Below are 17,405 nucleotides of genomic sequence, written 5' to 3'. Positions count from 1 at the left end.
GGTTTGTTTTTATAAAAATCACATAACTGAAATTATCAAACATATTGCCAAAATTGTAAAATTCTTGAGTTATGGTAAGTCCAACTGTTGTTAAAAGCAGCTCCCTTTTTTTGAATAATTTATTCAGTCTAAAAGTGGGTCTGTCAGAATTTTTAAAATTTTGAAACATTTGTTTTCCAGAAATCTTTTTCCTTTTTAAAACAAAATAGTAATGCAATTGCTTAATTTTATGTTGAATACTGTATTCACTTGCTCCAATTTTTATTTGTTCATAGGGTTGTGAATTATGAGAACATCAATAAAAACGACTATTATACTATTAGCAAAAAGGCAGTAACACATGTTTATAATAATGACATTGAATTTATCGAAATTGATCGATGGGAGCAGGAATACCTATATCACAGAGAACTCACTAAGATTCCCATATTTTCACTTTTTCGGAAATGGAAGGCTTTTAACGTGTGGAAGAAGAATGTTCGCTCCAAAAAAATCAGTGGATGTCGAAAATCTCTACAAAAAGATCTGTTCATTGTTAACCATGTATGTATTTGTTAATCATATTTCAAAAGAATTACTAACAGAAAAAAATCTCAAAAATAGAATATTTCCTCTTTTAAGAGAATTGACAGTTTTTGTCCTATTTGTGTTTCTACATTTCACCTAGGGTTTGCACAAGTCCCCTTTGTTTAGAAGCAGCCTTAGAGGTTTAGATTCACGATTCCCTTTGTTGTTGATCAGGAAAATTTTGTATCCTCTTGAACAGAACAGGCTAGCAAGTCCCATTACTTCTTCTCATCTATGAGACCCTCTGGACTATATGGTCCAAAATAATTTGTGGGCTTGCTTTCATGGGCCAGTATCTCCCAATGTAGCATGTGTTTTCAATCATGAATTCAAACAGTAGGGAAATTTTTAGTGTTTACTTTGGAGGAGGGGATAATCATGGGAAAGGAACTATTAAAGTGTATGTGGCCATATTTAAAATCTCTACTTCTTGAATTTCAACTTGCAGTAGAAGTTTTCTGATTGGCTCCTGGGAATGAACTGTAATCACTGTTATTTTATGTCTATTTTATGACACCGAATCACCACCCTCTCACATCAGAAACTTCAAGTTTGCATTTTACTGGTCATTTCCTTCTCTTTGCATATGGTAATCTGAAAGATAGTTACCAAGACATCAGTTGCACAATAAATGAACTTGAAAGAAATACAGCTCACATAAGATGTTAGTACAAAAACAGGTATATAAGATGTACCATCTCAAGTCCTCCATCCAATCAAGCATTCTGAGTTGTCGAATAGATTCTAATCCTTCTTGATAGCAAACTCAGCCCCTAGACCTCTAATTTCACTAAGGATCTATCAATCATTTGAACCTATTTTACCACTGTTTTACCACCTTTCATCTTTTACCATGTCTTAGACATTATATATTTCATTAATTTATTCCTAGATAAATAGAATAGTTCTTCCTCCCTTTAACCTCTCAATCCTTAAGTTTGTTTTCTTATATCATGTGCTTGAGAGTTGTCATTCTCTTTGCCCACCATTCATACCAATAGTCCTTTGACCTGGATAATATCTTCTCTTTTATGTAGTCCAAGCAGACTAGAAAGTTCACATCATTTTAATCTTAGGTTGATACAACCGAAAGACCCATTGTGTTGGTTTAAATATCTATTAATATTAGATGCTATCATTACCACACACCACTAGTCTTATATTTACAAGTTAACTAGGAGGGCTGGTTCTTTTCATTCTTTTCTGACCATGTTGAAGGGATATCCTTGAAATTTTTCTTTTTATTATTTTTAGTAACCAACCTTATTAGCATCTGTGCCCACATTTCCTTATAACAACTTTGTTGAAATAGAATTCATACAATTTATTCATTTAGAGTATACTATTGAATGGTTTTAATATATTCATAGAATGATCAGCCATCACCATAGTCTATTTTAGAACACTTCTATCACTCCAAAAAGAGTGATCACTCTCCCTGATTGGCATCATGTTTCCCTGACTCCCCCAATCCAACCCCTGCCCCAGCTCTGATCAACTGCCAATCTACATATTCTCTCTCTTGATTTGTCCACTCTGTGCATTTCAAATAAATTGAAACATGAAATATGTGGTCCTTTGTGACTGGCTTTTTAAATTTAGCATGTTTGCTACATAGATGGACCTATGTAGTATCATGGCATTTCTTTTTACCGGTAAATAATATTCCATCGTATGGATACATATGTTTTATTTATCCATCCACCTATCAACAACCTTTCCCTTCTCCAGGGAATCTTCCTGACCCAGGGATTGAACCCAAGTCTCCCGCATTGCAGGCAGATTCTTTACTGTCTGAGCCACCTGAGAAGCCCCATATATAAATTGTGTGTGTGTGTGTGTGTGTGTGTGTGTATATTCTATATAGCAATACAATTGACATTTGTATATTGAGCCTGTTTCCTAAAATTTTGCAGAATTTATTATTGACTCTAGTAGTTTGACTGTTGTGTTTCAGTTAATTAATTAAATTTTTATTGAGGCACAATTGACATATAATATTACATGTTTCAGGTGTACAACATAGTGATTTACAATTTTAAAGTTATATTCACTTATACTTTTTATAAAATATTAAAATAATGCTAATGCTTATCACTTTCAATGGGCACTCTTGATATACCAGCCCAGGAATGAACCACCTAACCCAAATTCCATCTGAAATTTGCTAACAGCAGAAACAATGATGAGAGGAAAAATCAAAACACCTTCAGTCTTTGTTACATTCACAACTTTCACGTTTGTCCTTTATGCTGATAGCCAGATATTTAAGTTAAGCCAAAGTAATTTCTCAGATTTTATATATATCCCCCAAATTCCCACTATGAAACTCTCACTTTTTGGCAGACCATCAATACCAGTTTTGCTGTCCACCTGGATCCTAGCTATTTATCCCTTTACTAACAGAACTTATATTTTTGGTTCAAGGACTTTTTTTCCACAATACACTGGACTTTCTTACTTTTGCTGCCCAATTGTGATTACAGTCTCATTTCTACTCCTGTTTTCATATTAATTCATTTAATATCTTATTTCAACTCAGAGACATAGCCTGTAAACTTCTGCCTCTTTTTTAAATTGAAGCATAGTTGATTTACAGTATTGTATTTTGCTTCTTTTTATCATGAAAATTCCTCCGTGAGATGAATCTTAGGGGCTACATGACATGTTTTCTCAAATAAATCTCTTCACTGAGGACTCTACTAATTGTAACTTCCTTTTATTTGTACTTAAATAATTAAAACACTATTTCATGAGGTCTAAATGACTATTGTTTGTCCTGTTTTAAAAACTCCTGGAAAGGAGTCCAAGAGTGTGCTGTATATAATACTTAAACCAGTGTCATATATAAGTAAATTAAACTTTTTAAAAAGATAATGCATCTGCTTCTCTCCTGATTAGATTAGAAGCAAGGAGGAACGACCTAGAAACAATCTCGGAACATATGTCTTCAAAGCCAACATCCTAGAACCCAGATTTATGATGATGGCATAGTGGAAGATTAAGTTACATTATATGACATTATTCCACAAATAATTCCACTCATTTTCCCAGACCACATTGCAAAATAGATTCTTAATAGTGACTGTTACCCACTGAAATTGTAGAGTTAAACTTGTCTTTGTTCTATATCATAGCCTCTTAGATCAATAGATGGGCACCTCCATTATCATGGTGACTGGACATTGTAAAGTCGTCAGGAACACTAAGAATCTTTTACTAGCTATTAGTCAAACCCAGTGAAATTTAAGATATTGCCCACTCCTCTGTTTCTTGCCCTCAACTTTATAGCTAAAGCATGTGTATTCAAAATGAAAAGAAAGGAATTCAGACAAATTAAATCTGATAATTAAAAAAATACTTCCAGAACATAATTTCAAAAGTGTCCCTTTTTAATGTATGTTCTTTGTAGTTGTAGCTGAAATTAACATATAGAACTATTTATTTTTCTTAATTCCCATTCTTGCTTTCCAAATATTTTATACCTTAAAAGTTGACCTTTTTTTAACTAAACAGTGATAATTTTTTATTTTTATTCAGTATTTGCGACCAGCTCTCCTTAAAATAAATGAATTGTGTTACCAATTGAGTTTTATGGGACTGTGTTCTATTGAAAAATATCATACCTACACCCTGCAAGAATTTAAAGCTGCACAAGTTGTACGGCTAGGAGAGGTGAGAAAATTTGTCTATCAGTTTCAAGAGTTTCCCCCCATTTTTGATACTTTGGTGCCACTAATGATATATATTCATCAATGTCTAGGTGACAGAGCGCCTAGAAGAATTTCGAAACGAGGCAAAAGATGTGGTCAGAAAAGCCTGTCGAGTTGCTCTGCGTGCTGCAGGGTTTATTCCTGATGACTGCATACGTGAATCTTCTGAGGGTATGAAAGGGAAAGAATGTCACTGGACTGGAAGTGGTGGCTTTCTGAAATGTTAACTTGTTTTCTTTCTACTTTTCTTAAGTTTAAACTGCCATTGTTTAGTTGCTAAGTCACGTCTGACTCTTTTACAACCTCATGGACTATAGCCCACGAGGCTCCTCTTCCATGGGATTTCCCAGGCAAGAATACTGGAGTGGACTGCCGTTTCCTTCTCCAGATCTTCCCGACCCAGAGATAGAACCCACGTCTCCTGCATTGCAGGTGGATTCTTTACCACTGAGGCACCTGGGAACCCCTAAGTTTAAAATAATGATCCTATATTTCAGTTATTCTAAACATTGCTTGATAGATTATAAATTCATTGTATATTTTAAAGTGGGGGAAAACATGCAAATACTGAATCTTTCTTGCATTACCCCTGCTTGTGTATAGTATTTCTAAACTGGTTTACAGAACCTTTCTTTCACAAGCATTTGATAGTTGACTCAGGGTCTCTCTGCTTTAATGTATGTCCGACCTATTAGTATAGACAATCTCAGGACTGGCCCCACCTGGCAGGAAGGCTAAAGGAAAATTTTATGCAGGCAGAAAAGAAGAGTAAAAGTGTTCCTGAAAATCAGATGCTATTAAAAGGAATGTTAGTAAGCTGTCTAGCGTCTTTTGTTGAGTTGAAATCCTTTGATGTGGAATTTGTTTGGATAACTGGGTTATTTCCTGGCATCTGAAATATCTCATGAACCAAAGCATTTTGTAAGTTTTGAATTTTACTTGTCTCTTAATCCATATTGAAAGAAATGGAATTTTTACAGAAGGATTCTTGTTACTGCCTCTTCTGTTGTTCATAGGTCGTTTTAAAATGTCAGAAAGCGGAAGTCTCATTGAGTTGCCTACAGGAGACTCTGAGAAAATGACCTACACAGAGCAGGCCAGCAAAAGGCATCACTGCATGAGGCTGACATGGTAAATGGTTATTCTTTCTTTCAAGAAAAACTAGAGCTTCCATCCTTCTCAGATTTCATTAAAAGTCAAAGCCTTCAGGACTTCCCTGTTGATCCAGTGGTTAAGACTCCACACTCCCAATACAGATAGTGAGGGTTCGATCTCTGGTTGGAGAACTGAGATCCCACATGCCACACAGCAAAAAAAAAAAAAAAAAAAAAAAACTTTTTAAAATTAAAGCCTTTATCACAGGATTTGCTAGTAGTGATGAGGGATTTAGGGGACCTGGTAACTTGAATGAAGGCCCCAGAAACCCACCTCTCCAGCTGCCATCCAGCAAAGCATCCAGAGAAAGTGGTGGGTATGTCCAAGGGCCAAGAACTCCTCATTGATCTCTAAGGTTTTGTTTCCCTCTGGCCCAGTCAGGAGCATCAGGCAGGTGGTAGTAAGAAGCCAGGCACATAGAGATTTGGAGTCTTCTCCAGTGGATCTGACAGTAAAGAATCTGTCTGTAATGCAGGAGACCTGGGTTCAATCCCTAGGTTGGAAAGATACCCTGGAGAAAGAAGTGGTAATCCACTGCAGTATTCCTGCCTGGAGAATTCCATGGACAGAGCCTGACGGGCTACAGTCTGTGGGTCGAAAAGAGTTGGACACAACTGAGTGACTGACACTTTGACTTTCCAGTGATCTGGAGGGCCTGTTCCACCTGTCTTGGTCCCTAAAGAATTATAGGCAGCTGTGCAGCCACACCAAGTTCCACTGCCTTTCTGAGTCAGGTTTTGTCACCAGGAGACCAGGGAAGAACGTCTGCCTTCCAGACTTCACCAGGACCTTCCACCTGCTTGAAGTGAAGTGAAAGTGAAAGTTGCTCAGTCATGTCCAACTCTTTGTGACCCCATGGACTATATAGTCCCTGGAATTCTCCAGGCCAGAATACTGGATTGGGTAGCCTTTTCCTTCTCTAGAGGATCTTCCCAACCCAGGTCTCCTGCACTGTGGGTTGATTCTTTACCAGCTGAGCCACAAGGGAAGCCCAAGAACAGTGGAGTGGGTAGCCCATCCCTTCTCCAGTGGATCTTCCCAACCCAGGAATCAAACCGGGGTCTTCTGCATTGCAGGCAGATTCTTTACCAACTGAACTATGATCCACCTGCTTACCCAACTGGATTCTGCATCATTCTAAAACCTCATCACTGCAAGTAACCCTTGCAAACAAGATAATCAAATATTACCTGAAGAGTGCATGTGGCACTAGAAAACACTGATGACTGTTACTCTGTGTTCACTAACTTGGTCCAACTTTTACAGCTATTTGATTAACCTTAATTGTGTCCCAGTCCTGGTGGCTGAGATGGTAAAGAAACTGCCTGCAATGCAGGAGACCCAGGTTTGATCCCTGGGTCAGGAAGATCCCCTGGAGAAGGGAATGGTTATCCACTCCAGTGGAGCCTGGTGGACTACAGTCCATGGAGTTGCAAAAAGTCGGACGAGACTGAGCGACTAACACTTAAATGTGAGATAATCGAATAATAATGCTTGTATTGCAACGGAAAGCAGTGAAGCAGTCCCTGAGACTATTGTCATAGGCTAGAGGCCCCTTAAGCTCCCCTTAAGCAGAATAAAAAGTTATTCCTAATGCCTTGCTGACTCAGTTTGCATTCTAAACACTCAAGTAGGGAAGCATTAAATGTTCATCTTGGGGTTGGCAGTTGCTGTCCAGCAACAATTATTGAATAGCAAAGATTTCATTACCATTAGAATGTAAGTCACAGATGTGTATTTACTAATTTCTTCGTTAAAGCATCTTAAAATAAAACCTCTTGTGGCCCCTTTGGCTAGATGAGCTATGTGCTTTTGTTCATAACTATATTGCTCACTAAATATCCTATGGAATGGCTAGAACGTCTAGCTAAATTGATGCTATATATCTGAGTATGTTTGTGTTTTAGAGTGAAGAATGTCTAAGAACAACTCTTCTGGACAGTAAATCCCTGATATCACAATATAAATAGAAAGTCAAAGAGAAATTATATTTTAAAATTTAAATACTTGCTTTAGAGTCACTTTCAAAAATATGTAGTGAGTATAGAAAACTGAAGCTGTGTTTTTTTTTTCTTTTCAAGCTTTATTCGTCTAAATGACTATCTAATTGAGAATACAATGCATGTCCTGACAGTAAATTCTGCTAGCTCTCTTTTGAATTACCTCACTGACAAATTAAAACGAACACCTTCAGCAGATGTCATTCAGAAATGGATTACAGAAGAGAAACCTGAAGTCACTGATAAAAAGGTAAATTCAGATACAATTAAGAAAATTCACTGGGCAACATTCATTGAGAAGTGCTTGCTATGCTCTATGAATTATGCTATTTTGTGTACTGGAAAAAGTAGGAGAAATGCTTAGAGAGTTTCACAGTATAAACAGTCTACTATGCACATACGGAATGGAAAATCAGCATAGCAGCAAGTATCTAATAGCAGAGAAAACATCCATTGTGCTGAATATTGCAGTCACTCTCACAGGCATTTGCTAAAGATTCTTCATGGGTTCATTCCATGAATATTCCTTAAGTATCTACTGTGTACCAACCCCTATGCTCAGTGTTGGGTACAGAGTGATGAAAAGCATAGACAGAATACTTGCTCCCAAGTAGCTTATAGTTCAGGGATCATCATGAGCATGAACTGGCAGAGAAGCAGGTAAATTGGTATAAATGAAAGATAAACAATGGTTTTAGAGGCAAGAAGAAGAAACTCATGGGAGCAAACCTTGGTGCTTTCAGTTGGGAGGATGTTGATCTTAGAGTAATTTGAGATGTTTGAGATTAAATAGTACAAATGAATAGTAGCAATGCATTCTAGAGAGAAGGCATGTTATCTGTTATCCCAATAAACTTTCCCCTAGTCGATCTTGGATTATGGCGCCATCAGTTCCGTTCAGTTGCTCTGTCGTGTCTGACTCTTTGCAACCCCATGGACTGCAGCATGCCAGGTTTCCCTGTCCATCACCAATACATGGAGCTTGCTCAAACTCATGTCCATTGAGTCGGTGATGCCATCCAACCATTTTATCCTCTGTCATCCCCTTCTCCTCCTGCCCACAATCCCTCCCAGCATCAAGGTTTTTTCCAATGAGTCAGTTCTTCGTATCAGGTGGCCAAAGTATTGGAGCTTCAGCTTCAGCATTAGTCCTTCCAATGACTATTCAGGATTGATTTCCTTTAGGATTGACTGGTTTGATCTCCTTGCAGTCCAAGGGACTCTCAAGAGTCTTCTCCAACACCACAGTTCAAAAGCATCAGTTCTTTGGTGTTCAGCTTTCTTTATGGTCCAACTCTCACATCCAGTATGAAAAGGCAAAAAGATATGAAAGATGGTGCCATACCAGGTACCTAAAAACACAGCAAAACATGTTTATCTGGTTTCATCAAGCTTCCTACCTCCATATCTCTATATATCCCCAGGAAACCCAACTATGCAGTTTCAAGGGCTGGTGCTCTTTGTAATAGTTTTCATTTTCTGTAAAAGTTCAATTTTAATTGCATATGTCTTTTCATTACTTTCTCTCCTCCCTTGTTCTTAGTTCCTTTTTTTTCTCAATACTATCACATTTTGAAAGTAACATTTATCTTTCTAATTATAAAAGTAATATATGCTAAGTGCATAAAATTTGAAAAACACAGAAATACACAAAGAAAAGCATTCTCTACTATACCAAGACATCTATTTCCAAGGGTGAAAAGACAATCATACTTTACTTTCTGCTTTATCAGCTGCTTTTTCCACTTTGCAATATATTATGAAAAATCTCCCAAGTCAATTTGTATTTTTTTCCCATATAACATTCTCACGTAGAAATGTATTATACATCTTGTAAATAGTTTTCTATTGTTGATCACTTTGCACTACTCTAAACAATGCTGCAAAGAACATCTTTATCTATACATTTTCCATGCATCTCTGATTTTTTTCCCCTTAGAAGAAATTTATAGATCTGGAACTGTTGGGTCAAAAATATGTTCACTCACTAAGACTTTTGGAATTGATGCATAAATTCCCAGAAATTTTTGTGTCAGTTTACAACCTTTCTAGCAATGTTCAAGAATGAACTTTTGCTCACATGCAATCTAGATGTTAGCATTCATTTCAGTCTTTGCCTATCTGATGGATGTAAAGTAGTGTTCAGTTCAGTTCAGTTCACTACTTTAAAAAGTTATGTCCCTTTAACTACCACCCCTGTACACGACAAGGGATAGGTGCTGTGACGAGAAAAACCTCGGTTTTTTACCTTCTCCAGATCCTACTTTCTCATGGGAGTAATAATGATACCTACTAAGACCCACTACATATGGTTGGTATGAAATTTACATGAATACGTAGCTCTATCTGGCAATCAGTAAATACTCAATAAATGTTACTGAATAAAGTATCAAGAGAAAGAGAAAGAAGAGGATGTTGACTGGCATTTCCTTTAAAAAAATTTCAGATTATGACCTCGGCCCATTTTTCCATTTAAGTATATTTCTGTTTACTGTCAGTGATCATGTTATTAGTATATATTCCTTTTGACTATATCAAGATATTTCTATTTAAATATAATCAACCTTCCATCTGCTATATCCATTACTGATACATTTTTCCAGTTTGTGGTTTGCCTTTCCACTTTGTTAATAGTTTTTTTTACAAGGAGAGAAGTTTTAAATAATTGCCTAATCTTTCCATATTTGCCTTTATATTTTAATTTCTATGGTAGTATTCTTTGAAAGACATGCCAACATTATAAAATCAGCTAATTGTATGAGTTTGTAATACAGAGGGTGTTTTATTTTAGACCTTGATACTTAATATCTTTATGGCCTCCTTGGTGGCTCAGTGGCAAAGAATCCAACTACCAATCCAGGAGACGTGGGTTTGATCCCTGAGTCAGGAAGATCCCCTGGAGAAGGGAATGGCAACCCACTCCAGTATTCTTGCCTGGAGAATTCCATGGACAGAGGAGCCTGGCGGGCTACAGTCGTTGGGATCACAAAGAGTCAGGCACAACTTAATGACTAACCAACAACAACTTATATCTTTATAACATTGCACATGTGCTCATTGCAGGGGGCCCCTGTGTTGGAGAAGCAGGAAGAAGATGAGTCTCTTGTCCCGATGTTTCTCACAGAACTGATTTTGACAGTTGAGTCACTGCTCTTTCAGCCTTCTTTGGAAGATTTTCTGGTATGTGTTTCCTCCCTTAACATCTGTGTATAAATAACTTCTTGGAAAATGAAGCAGTTGTTCTACTGTTAAATGATTAGCAGGTTCACTCTTGTCACTTCTCCAAAATGATCGTAAGAAAAAGGCAGAGCATTGATTCTGTGCACAGCATGGCTTCTACATAAAAGGTATCTGAAAGTTTAGCACATTTTCTTTCATTTGAGACAGATTAGGGGCTTGATGGGGTATACTATCAGAAGAATATAGTCTGTATATGAATTTAGAGGACTTCCCTGGTGGCTCAGATGTTAAAGCGTCTGCCTACAATACGGGAGACCTGGGTTCGATCCCTGGGTCGGGCAGATCCTCTGGAGAAGGAAATGGCAACCTACTCCAGTACTCTTGCCTGGAAAATCCCATGGAGAAGCCTGATAGGCTACAGTCCATGGGGTCGCAAAGAGTCGAACATGACTGAGCAACTTCACTCACTCACTCACTCATAGGCATCCTTCTAATGTGAGTCCAAGAAATCACTGTTGTAAATACCACTTTGAAATCTTTTTTTAAATATGTCACATCTAAGAGGATTTTATTGTTTTGGTATCTATTTTTAATTTTTTAATTGGAGGATAATTGCTTTACAATATTGTGTTGGTTTCTTCCATACATCCAGCTTTTGCTATGCTATGCAGTCAATTGACACTAGATTGGCCACTTAGAGCAACAGCCATTTATTACCTCCATCTCTGTGGGTCAGGAGTCTGGGCACCTTTTAGCTCCTTCTCTGCTTCAGGGCCTCTCTAGCCTGCCCTTTGGGTGTTGTTTGGACTGAGGTTTCCTCAGAGGCTTTACTGGAGTAGGATCCACTTCCAGTTTCCCTCAAGTTGTGAAAATTTATCTCTAAGCAGCTATAGGACTGAAGTCCATGGTTTCCTGAGGGAAGTCAGCTGAGGACCATCCAGTTACAATATGTCTGTCTGCTTCTTCAAGACCAGCTGGAGAATCTCCTTTGAGAAGGGCCCAATCTCTCTTTTAAGAACTTTCACTTGATTCAATCAGGTCTACCATGGATCATCACACCCTTTCTTTTTTAAATATGTTTATTTATTCATGTATGGATTTTGGCTGCGCTGGGTCCTCGTTACTGCATGCAGGCTTTCTCTAGCTGCGGTGGGCGGAGGCTACACTCTAATTGCGGTGTGTTTGCTTCCCGTGGCTGTGGCTTCTCTCGTTGCAGAGCACAGGCTCTAGGGCTCGCAGGCTTCAGAAGCTGCAGCACACGGGCTCCGTGGTTGCAGCACACAGGCTTAGTTGCCTCATAGCATGTAGAATCTTCACAGACCAGGGATCGAACCAGTATCCCCTGCATTGGTAGGCAGACTCTTAACCACTGGACGATGAGGGAAGTCCCATCACATTCTTGATTAACTCACAGTCAATTATGTCTGCCAAGTCCCTTCATCTTTCCCTGTAATGTAACCTCATCGTGACTGTGGCATCCATCATGGTCACAGATACTGCCCATATCCAAGAGAAGGGGATTATACAGGGCATGTAAACCAGGGAGGGTGGATTCCGGAAGACATGTTAGAGTTCCGCTTTCCTCCTTCAGGTACAAGCACAGATTAATAGACCAATCAGAGACTAAGGACAATCTGTCCTTAGCTGGTGTACTGTGGTGCAAAAGCACTAGTAATCAGGGTCTCTAGATTCTAGTCTTGGCTTTTCAATTAGTAAGCTCTTTGACCTTGGGGAAACCACTTACCTCTCTGAGGCTCAGTACATGCATCTGTGAAATAAGGAGGCAGGTGAGTTTTAAGGTTGCTTCCTCTTCCAACAATTTTTGACTCCGTAATTTATGAGATCATCAGGCTTGTTTAGGATATTTACAAGGATGAGCAGCCTGCTGAGGTCCCTATGGTAGGACTCTCTCTCAGGAGTTTCCAATAAGAGAGGCACTGGATTTTCGTGCCCTTTCCAGGCCAGAATATTCATAGCCTTAACATGGAAGACAGAGTACAGGAAGATAACACAAGAAAGCTCTCTCCAGCTAGCAGCTGGCTATTCTCCTTAAGCACCAAGGGATAGGCCTTGAAAACCTCAACACTTAATATTTCCTGTTGTAGGACCCTACTCCCAACATGAATGTTAGTCGGTCATTCGTGTCCAACTCTTTGCAACCCCAAGGACTGCAGCCTGCCAGGCTCCTCTGTCCATGAAATTCTCCAGGCAAGAATACTGGAGTGGATAGCCTTTCCTGGATCTTCCCATCCCAGGGACTGAACCTGGGTCTGCTGCATTACGGGTGGATTCTTTACCATCTGAGCCATCAGGGAAGCCCAACAGGAGTATTTTTAATTCCTAGATAAGTTGTAGGCTAAGCACATTCATATGTTCACACCACACATAAGATTTTGCTTCATGTAGCCCCAGATTAGCCAATGGCAGTATAAACAGGACTGTCAATCATGAATTTTCTATTTTTTTCTCACTCTTATTTCTGTCATTAGTCTTAGCATTTCAAACATGCATACACACATAGAGCTTCATCTAAAGGAAAAATTATATACTTAAGTCTTGACATCTGACATTGTTCTTGCTTGGATTAACTATGGTCTCCTACTACTTGATCCGAATACTTGATCCAAAAGATGATGCTGTGAAAGTGCTGCACTCAATATGCCAGCAAATTTGGAAAACTCAGCCGTGGCCACAGGACTGGAAAAGGTCAGTTTTCATTCCAATCCCCAAGAAAGGCAATGCCAAAGAATGCTCAAATGACCGCACAATTGCACTCATCTCACACACTAGTAAAATAATGCTCAAAATTCTCCAAACCAGGCTTCAACAATACGTGAACCGTGAACTTCCAGATGTTCAAGCTGGATTTAGAAAAGGCAGAGGAACCAGAGATCAAATTGCCAACATCCACTGGATCATCAAAAAAGCAAGAGAGTTCCAAAAAAAAAACATCTATTTCTACTTTATTGACTATGCCAAAGCATTTGACTGTGTGGATCACAAGAAACTGTGGAAAATTATGAAAGAGATGGGAATACCAGGCCACCTGACCTACTTCTTGAGAAATCTGCATGCAGGTCAGGAAGCAACAGTTAGAACTGGACATGGACCAACAGGTTGGTTCCAAATAGGAAAAGGAGTATGTCAAGACTATATACTGTCACCCTGCTTGTTTAATTTATATTCAGAGTACATCATGAGAAATGCTGGGCTGGATGAAGCAAGCTGGAATCAAGATTGCCAGGAAAAATATCAATAACCTCAGATATGCAGATGACACCACCCTTATGGCAGAAAACTAAGAAGAACTAAAAAACGTCTTGATGAAAGTGAAAGAGGAGAGTGAAAAAGTTGGCTTAAAGCACAACATTGAGAAAACTAAGATCATGGCATCTGGTCCCATCACTTATGGCTGGAGATAAGATGGAGAAATAGATGGAGAAACAGTGGAAACAGTGGCAGACTTTATTTTGGGGGGCTACACAATCACTGCAGATGGTGACTGCAGCCATGAAACTAAAAGGCACTTACTCCTTGGAAGAAAAGTTATGACCAACCTAGACAACATATTAAAAAGCAGAGACATTACTTTCCCAACAAAGGTCTGTCTAGTCAAGGCTGTGGTTTTTCCAGTGGTTGTGTATGGATGTGAGAGTTGGACTATAAAGAAAGCTGAGCACTGAAGAATTGATGCTTTTGAACTGTGGTGTTGGAAGAGACTCTTGAGAGTCCCTTGAACAGCAAGGAGATCCAACCAGTCCATCCTAAAGGAAATCAGTCCTGAATATTCACTGGAAGTACTGATGTTGAAGCTGAAACTCCAGTACTTCGGCCATCTGATGCAAAGAGCTGATTCATTTGAAAAGACCCTGATGCTGGGAAAGATTGAAGGCAGGAGAAGGGGATGACAGGATGAGATGTTGGATGGTATCACCGATTCAATGGACATGAGTTTGAGTAGCTCCCGGAGTTGGTGATGGACAGGGAGACCTGGCATGCTGCAGTCCATGGGGTTGCAAAGAGTCGGACATGACTGAGAGACTGAACTGAACTGAACTGAATACTCAGTCCAACACACATTTTTCAATCCTTTCCTGTTCCTGTTGTGTTTAACAGACCTCTGATTGCATATGACTCTTATTTACTGCTCTCACCTCTGGAAATAGACTCCCCCCTTGGTTAAATTTCTCTTGGTTTTACTCCTGTGGCAACATCTTTTCCTTTTCAGTCCTCTATTTTGGAGCATCTTTTTTGTCTGAGCTTTGACTGCTATGATCCTTAAAGGCTCCCTCCTCCTCACATGCTATATATTCTTCCTGGGTGCTTGTGTCTGTGCCCATTGTTCTAACTACTGCTTCTAGAAAGGCATCTTTAAATGTATATTTCCATACAGTACTTTTCTTCTAGGCTCCAGACTTGGAGCCATCTGGAAATCTCCACAGTTAAGTCCAACTCACCAAAATAAGGGCTTCCCAGGTGGTACAGAGGTAAAGAATCCACCTGCCAATGCAGAAGACACCAGAGATGTGGGTTTGATCCCTGAGTTAGGAAGATCCTCTGGAGGAGTAACTGGCAACCTGTTCCAGTATTGTTGCTTGAAAAATCTCATGGAGAGAGGAGCCTGGTGGGCCACAGTCCATGGGGTCACAAAGAGTCAGACCCAATTAAGCGACCAAGCACACACACACCAACATAAATTAAACTTATCAACTTCTTCCAAAACTTACTTTTCCTTCTGTATTTGAATGAAAAGCAGTATCCAGATGCCCAAGCCAGCAATCTCGGAGTCATCCTGTGCTTAGTTGATCAATTGTGTCTGACTCTTGTGACCCCGTGGAATGTAGCCCTCTAAGCTCCTCTGTTCATGGGATTTCCTGAGCAAGAATACTGGATTGGGTTTCTATTTCCTTTTCCAGGGGATCTTCCTGACCCAGGGTTCGAACTAGTGTCTCTGGTGTCTCCTGCACTGCAGGCAAATTCTTTACCCAGTGAGCCATCAGGAAAGCCCTGATCTAGGATCTAGGCATCATCCTAGATCCTCCCTTACTCTTTGGAATCAAGTCCTGTGTGTTGACCTTAGTTGCACCTCCCTTCAATGAGAACCCCATCCCTGCTGTGATAGTCTCTTCTCACCTGCCTGCCTCTCTACCTTCTAGTCCATTTTCTACATTGCTGACTGCAAGATTATTTTATAGGCATATCTTATCATGTCACTTAAAATTAAATTTCTCCATCGTCTATAGTAGCATTTTCAAAGGATGCTCTATAAGATACTGGTAGACATTCTAGGAGACGGGGTTGTGATATGCATTTACACATTAACAAATATGAAAACGTCTTTTTAACAGATCCAGAGGAAAATCCTGTTTAGTTTTGCTTAATGTGAGGTTTCTTCCCAAACTTATCTGACCTTGGGACACCTTTAACTCAGGGAAGGCAATGGTACCCCACTCCAGTACTTTTGCCTGGAAAATCCCATGGATGGAGAAGCCTGGTAGGCTGCAGTCCATGGGGTCGCTGAGGGTCAGACACGACTGAGTGACTTCACTTTCACTTTTCACTTTTGTGCATTGGAGAAGGAAATGGCAACCCACTCCAGTGTTCTTGCCTGGAGAATCCCAGGGACGGGGGAGCCTGGTGGGCTGCCGTCTAGGGGGTCGCACAGAGTCAGACACAACTGAAGTGACTTAGCAGCAGCGGCAGCCCATGGTCACAATCTGGGGAATGCTGGGCCACCAGCTCAGCATCATTCACAAGCCTTTCATGAGGGGTCGACTGCATCACAACTGCATTTAACCACACTGGCACTTACGCTGCAGCACACGGTCCTGCCGCCCTCCGTGGGCCTCTCACATACAGTGACTTACAAGAACTCTACTTCAGTCTTGTATACTTGAGAAGCTCCTGCTCATCTTTTAAAGTTCATCTCAAGAAGTACCTTTTCTTTATATCATTTAGATAGACTTTTATTATAAATTAAAAATTAATTTGTGCTCACTGAAGAGAATGTGGAAAACACAAAAAGACATTATTAGCAACATTGGTCATCCCATGTGCCACAAATAGAAATAACCTTTTAACATTTTCAGATGTTTTCTCCAATTTTGTTTTAGTACATACTGATATATACCAACAGACTTAACTGGCCATGAGATTTACATATGCATTTTAAAATGGGATTTATACACCAGTTTTATCCTGCTCTCTCTCTTTTTTTTTTATAAGCTTTGTAACATTATATTATAAACTTTTCCCGTATCATTCATTAATCAATCTTTGGAGACACCATTTTGAAAAGATGCCTAATTTTCATTTGTATAAATATACTATAACTTAACCATTCTATTTTTGAACACTAAAGTATTTCTCTAATTAGTTTTTACTATAAGTATTGCTTCAGTGAGTGCCGTTCCACATGAATCATTGTTTACATACCTAATTGTTCTCTAAAGATAGATATCTAGAATGGAAACTGCTGCTCAAAGAATATGAACTTTTATTGATTGCCTGCTAGTCTGCCATGTCTGACTCTGCCACCCCATGGACCATAGCCTGCCAGGTTCCCCTGTCCATGGAATTCTCCAGACAAGAATACTGGAGTGAGTTGCCATGCCCTTCTCCAAGGGATCTTCCTGACCCGGGGATCAAACTTGTGTCTGTTATGTCTCCTGCATTGGCAGACAGGTTCTTTCCCACTAACACCACCTGGCAAGCCCTAGCTACCCTTTAAATATTCCCCGATATTCTTAGGCTATCTTGGCCTTCTTTCCCTTATGACTTTTCTGGGTTT

At 39.4% G+C, this 17,405-nt stretch overlaps 1 protein-coding gene across 2 annotated transcripts in view; it reads left to right on the top strand.

Moving 5' to 3' along the window:
- Nucleotides 1–17,405, top strand: part of DNAH6 (dynein axonemal heavy chain 6) — a 285,139-nt gene that overhangs the window by 30,820 nt on the left and 236,914 nt on the right. For both annotated transcript variants that reach the window (XR_005718342.1, XM_040224335.1), the window contains exons 5-10: nucleotides 276–543; nucleotides 4,108–4,242; nucleotides 4,331–4,451; nucleotides 5,297–5,411; nucleotides 7,517–7,685; nucleotides 10,499–10,615. Coding sequence is in view for 1 of the 2 variants with exons in the window: in XM_040224335.1 (XP_040080269.1) it covers nucleotides 276–543; nucleotides 4,108–4,242; nucleotides 4,331–4,451; nucleotides 5,297–5,411; nucleotides 7,517–7,685; nucleotides 10,499–10,615 (925 nt within the window). In the remaining variant the exon portion in view is untranslated. The remainder of the gene's footprint in view (nucleotides 1–275; nucleotides 544–4,107; nucleotides 4,243–4,330; nucleotides 4,452–5,296; nucleotides 5,412–7,516; nucleotides 7,686–10,498; nucleotides 10,616–17,405) is intronic.

Source organism: Oryx dammah, unplaced genomic scaffold, assembly GCF_014754425.2.
Source record: "Oryx dammah isolate SB20612 unplaced genomic scaffold, SCBI_Odam_1.1 HiC_scaffold_25, whole genome shotgun sequence".
In the NCBI taxonomy this organism is placed as follows: domain Eukaryota; kingdom Metazoa; phylum Chordata; class Mammalia; order Artiodactyla; family Bovidae; genus Oryx; species Oryx dammah.
Note: the sequence above shows the minus strand (reverse complement) of the source record. Positions and strands in the feature narration are given on the sequence as shown.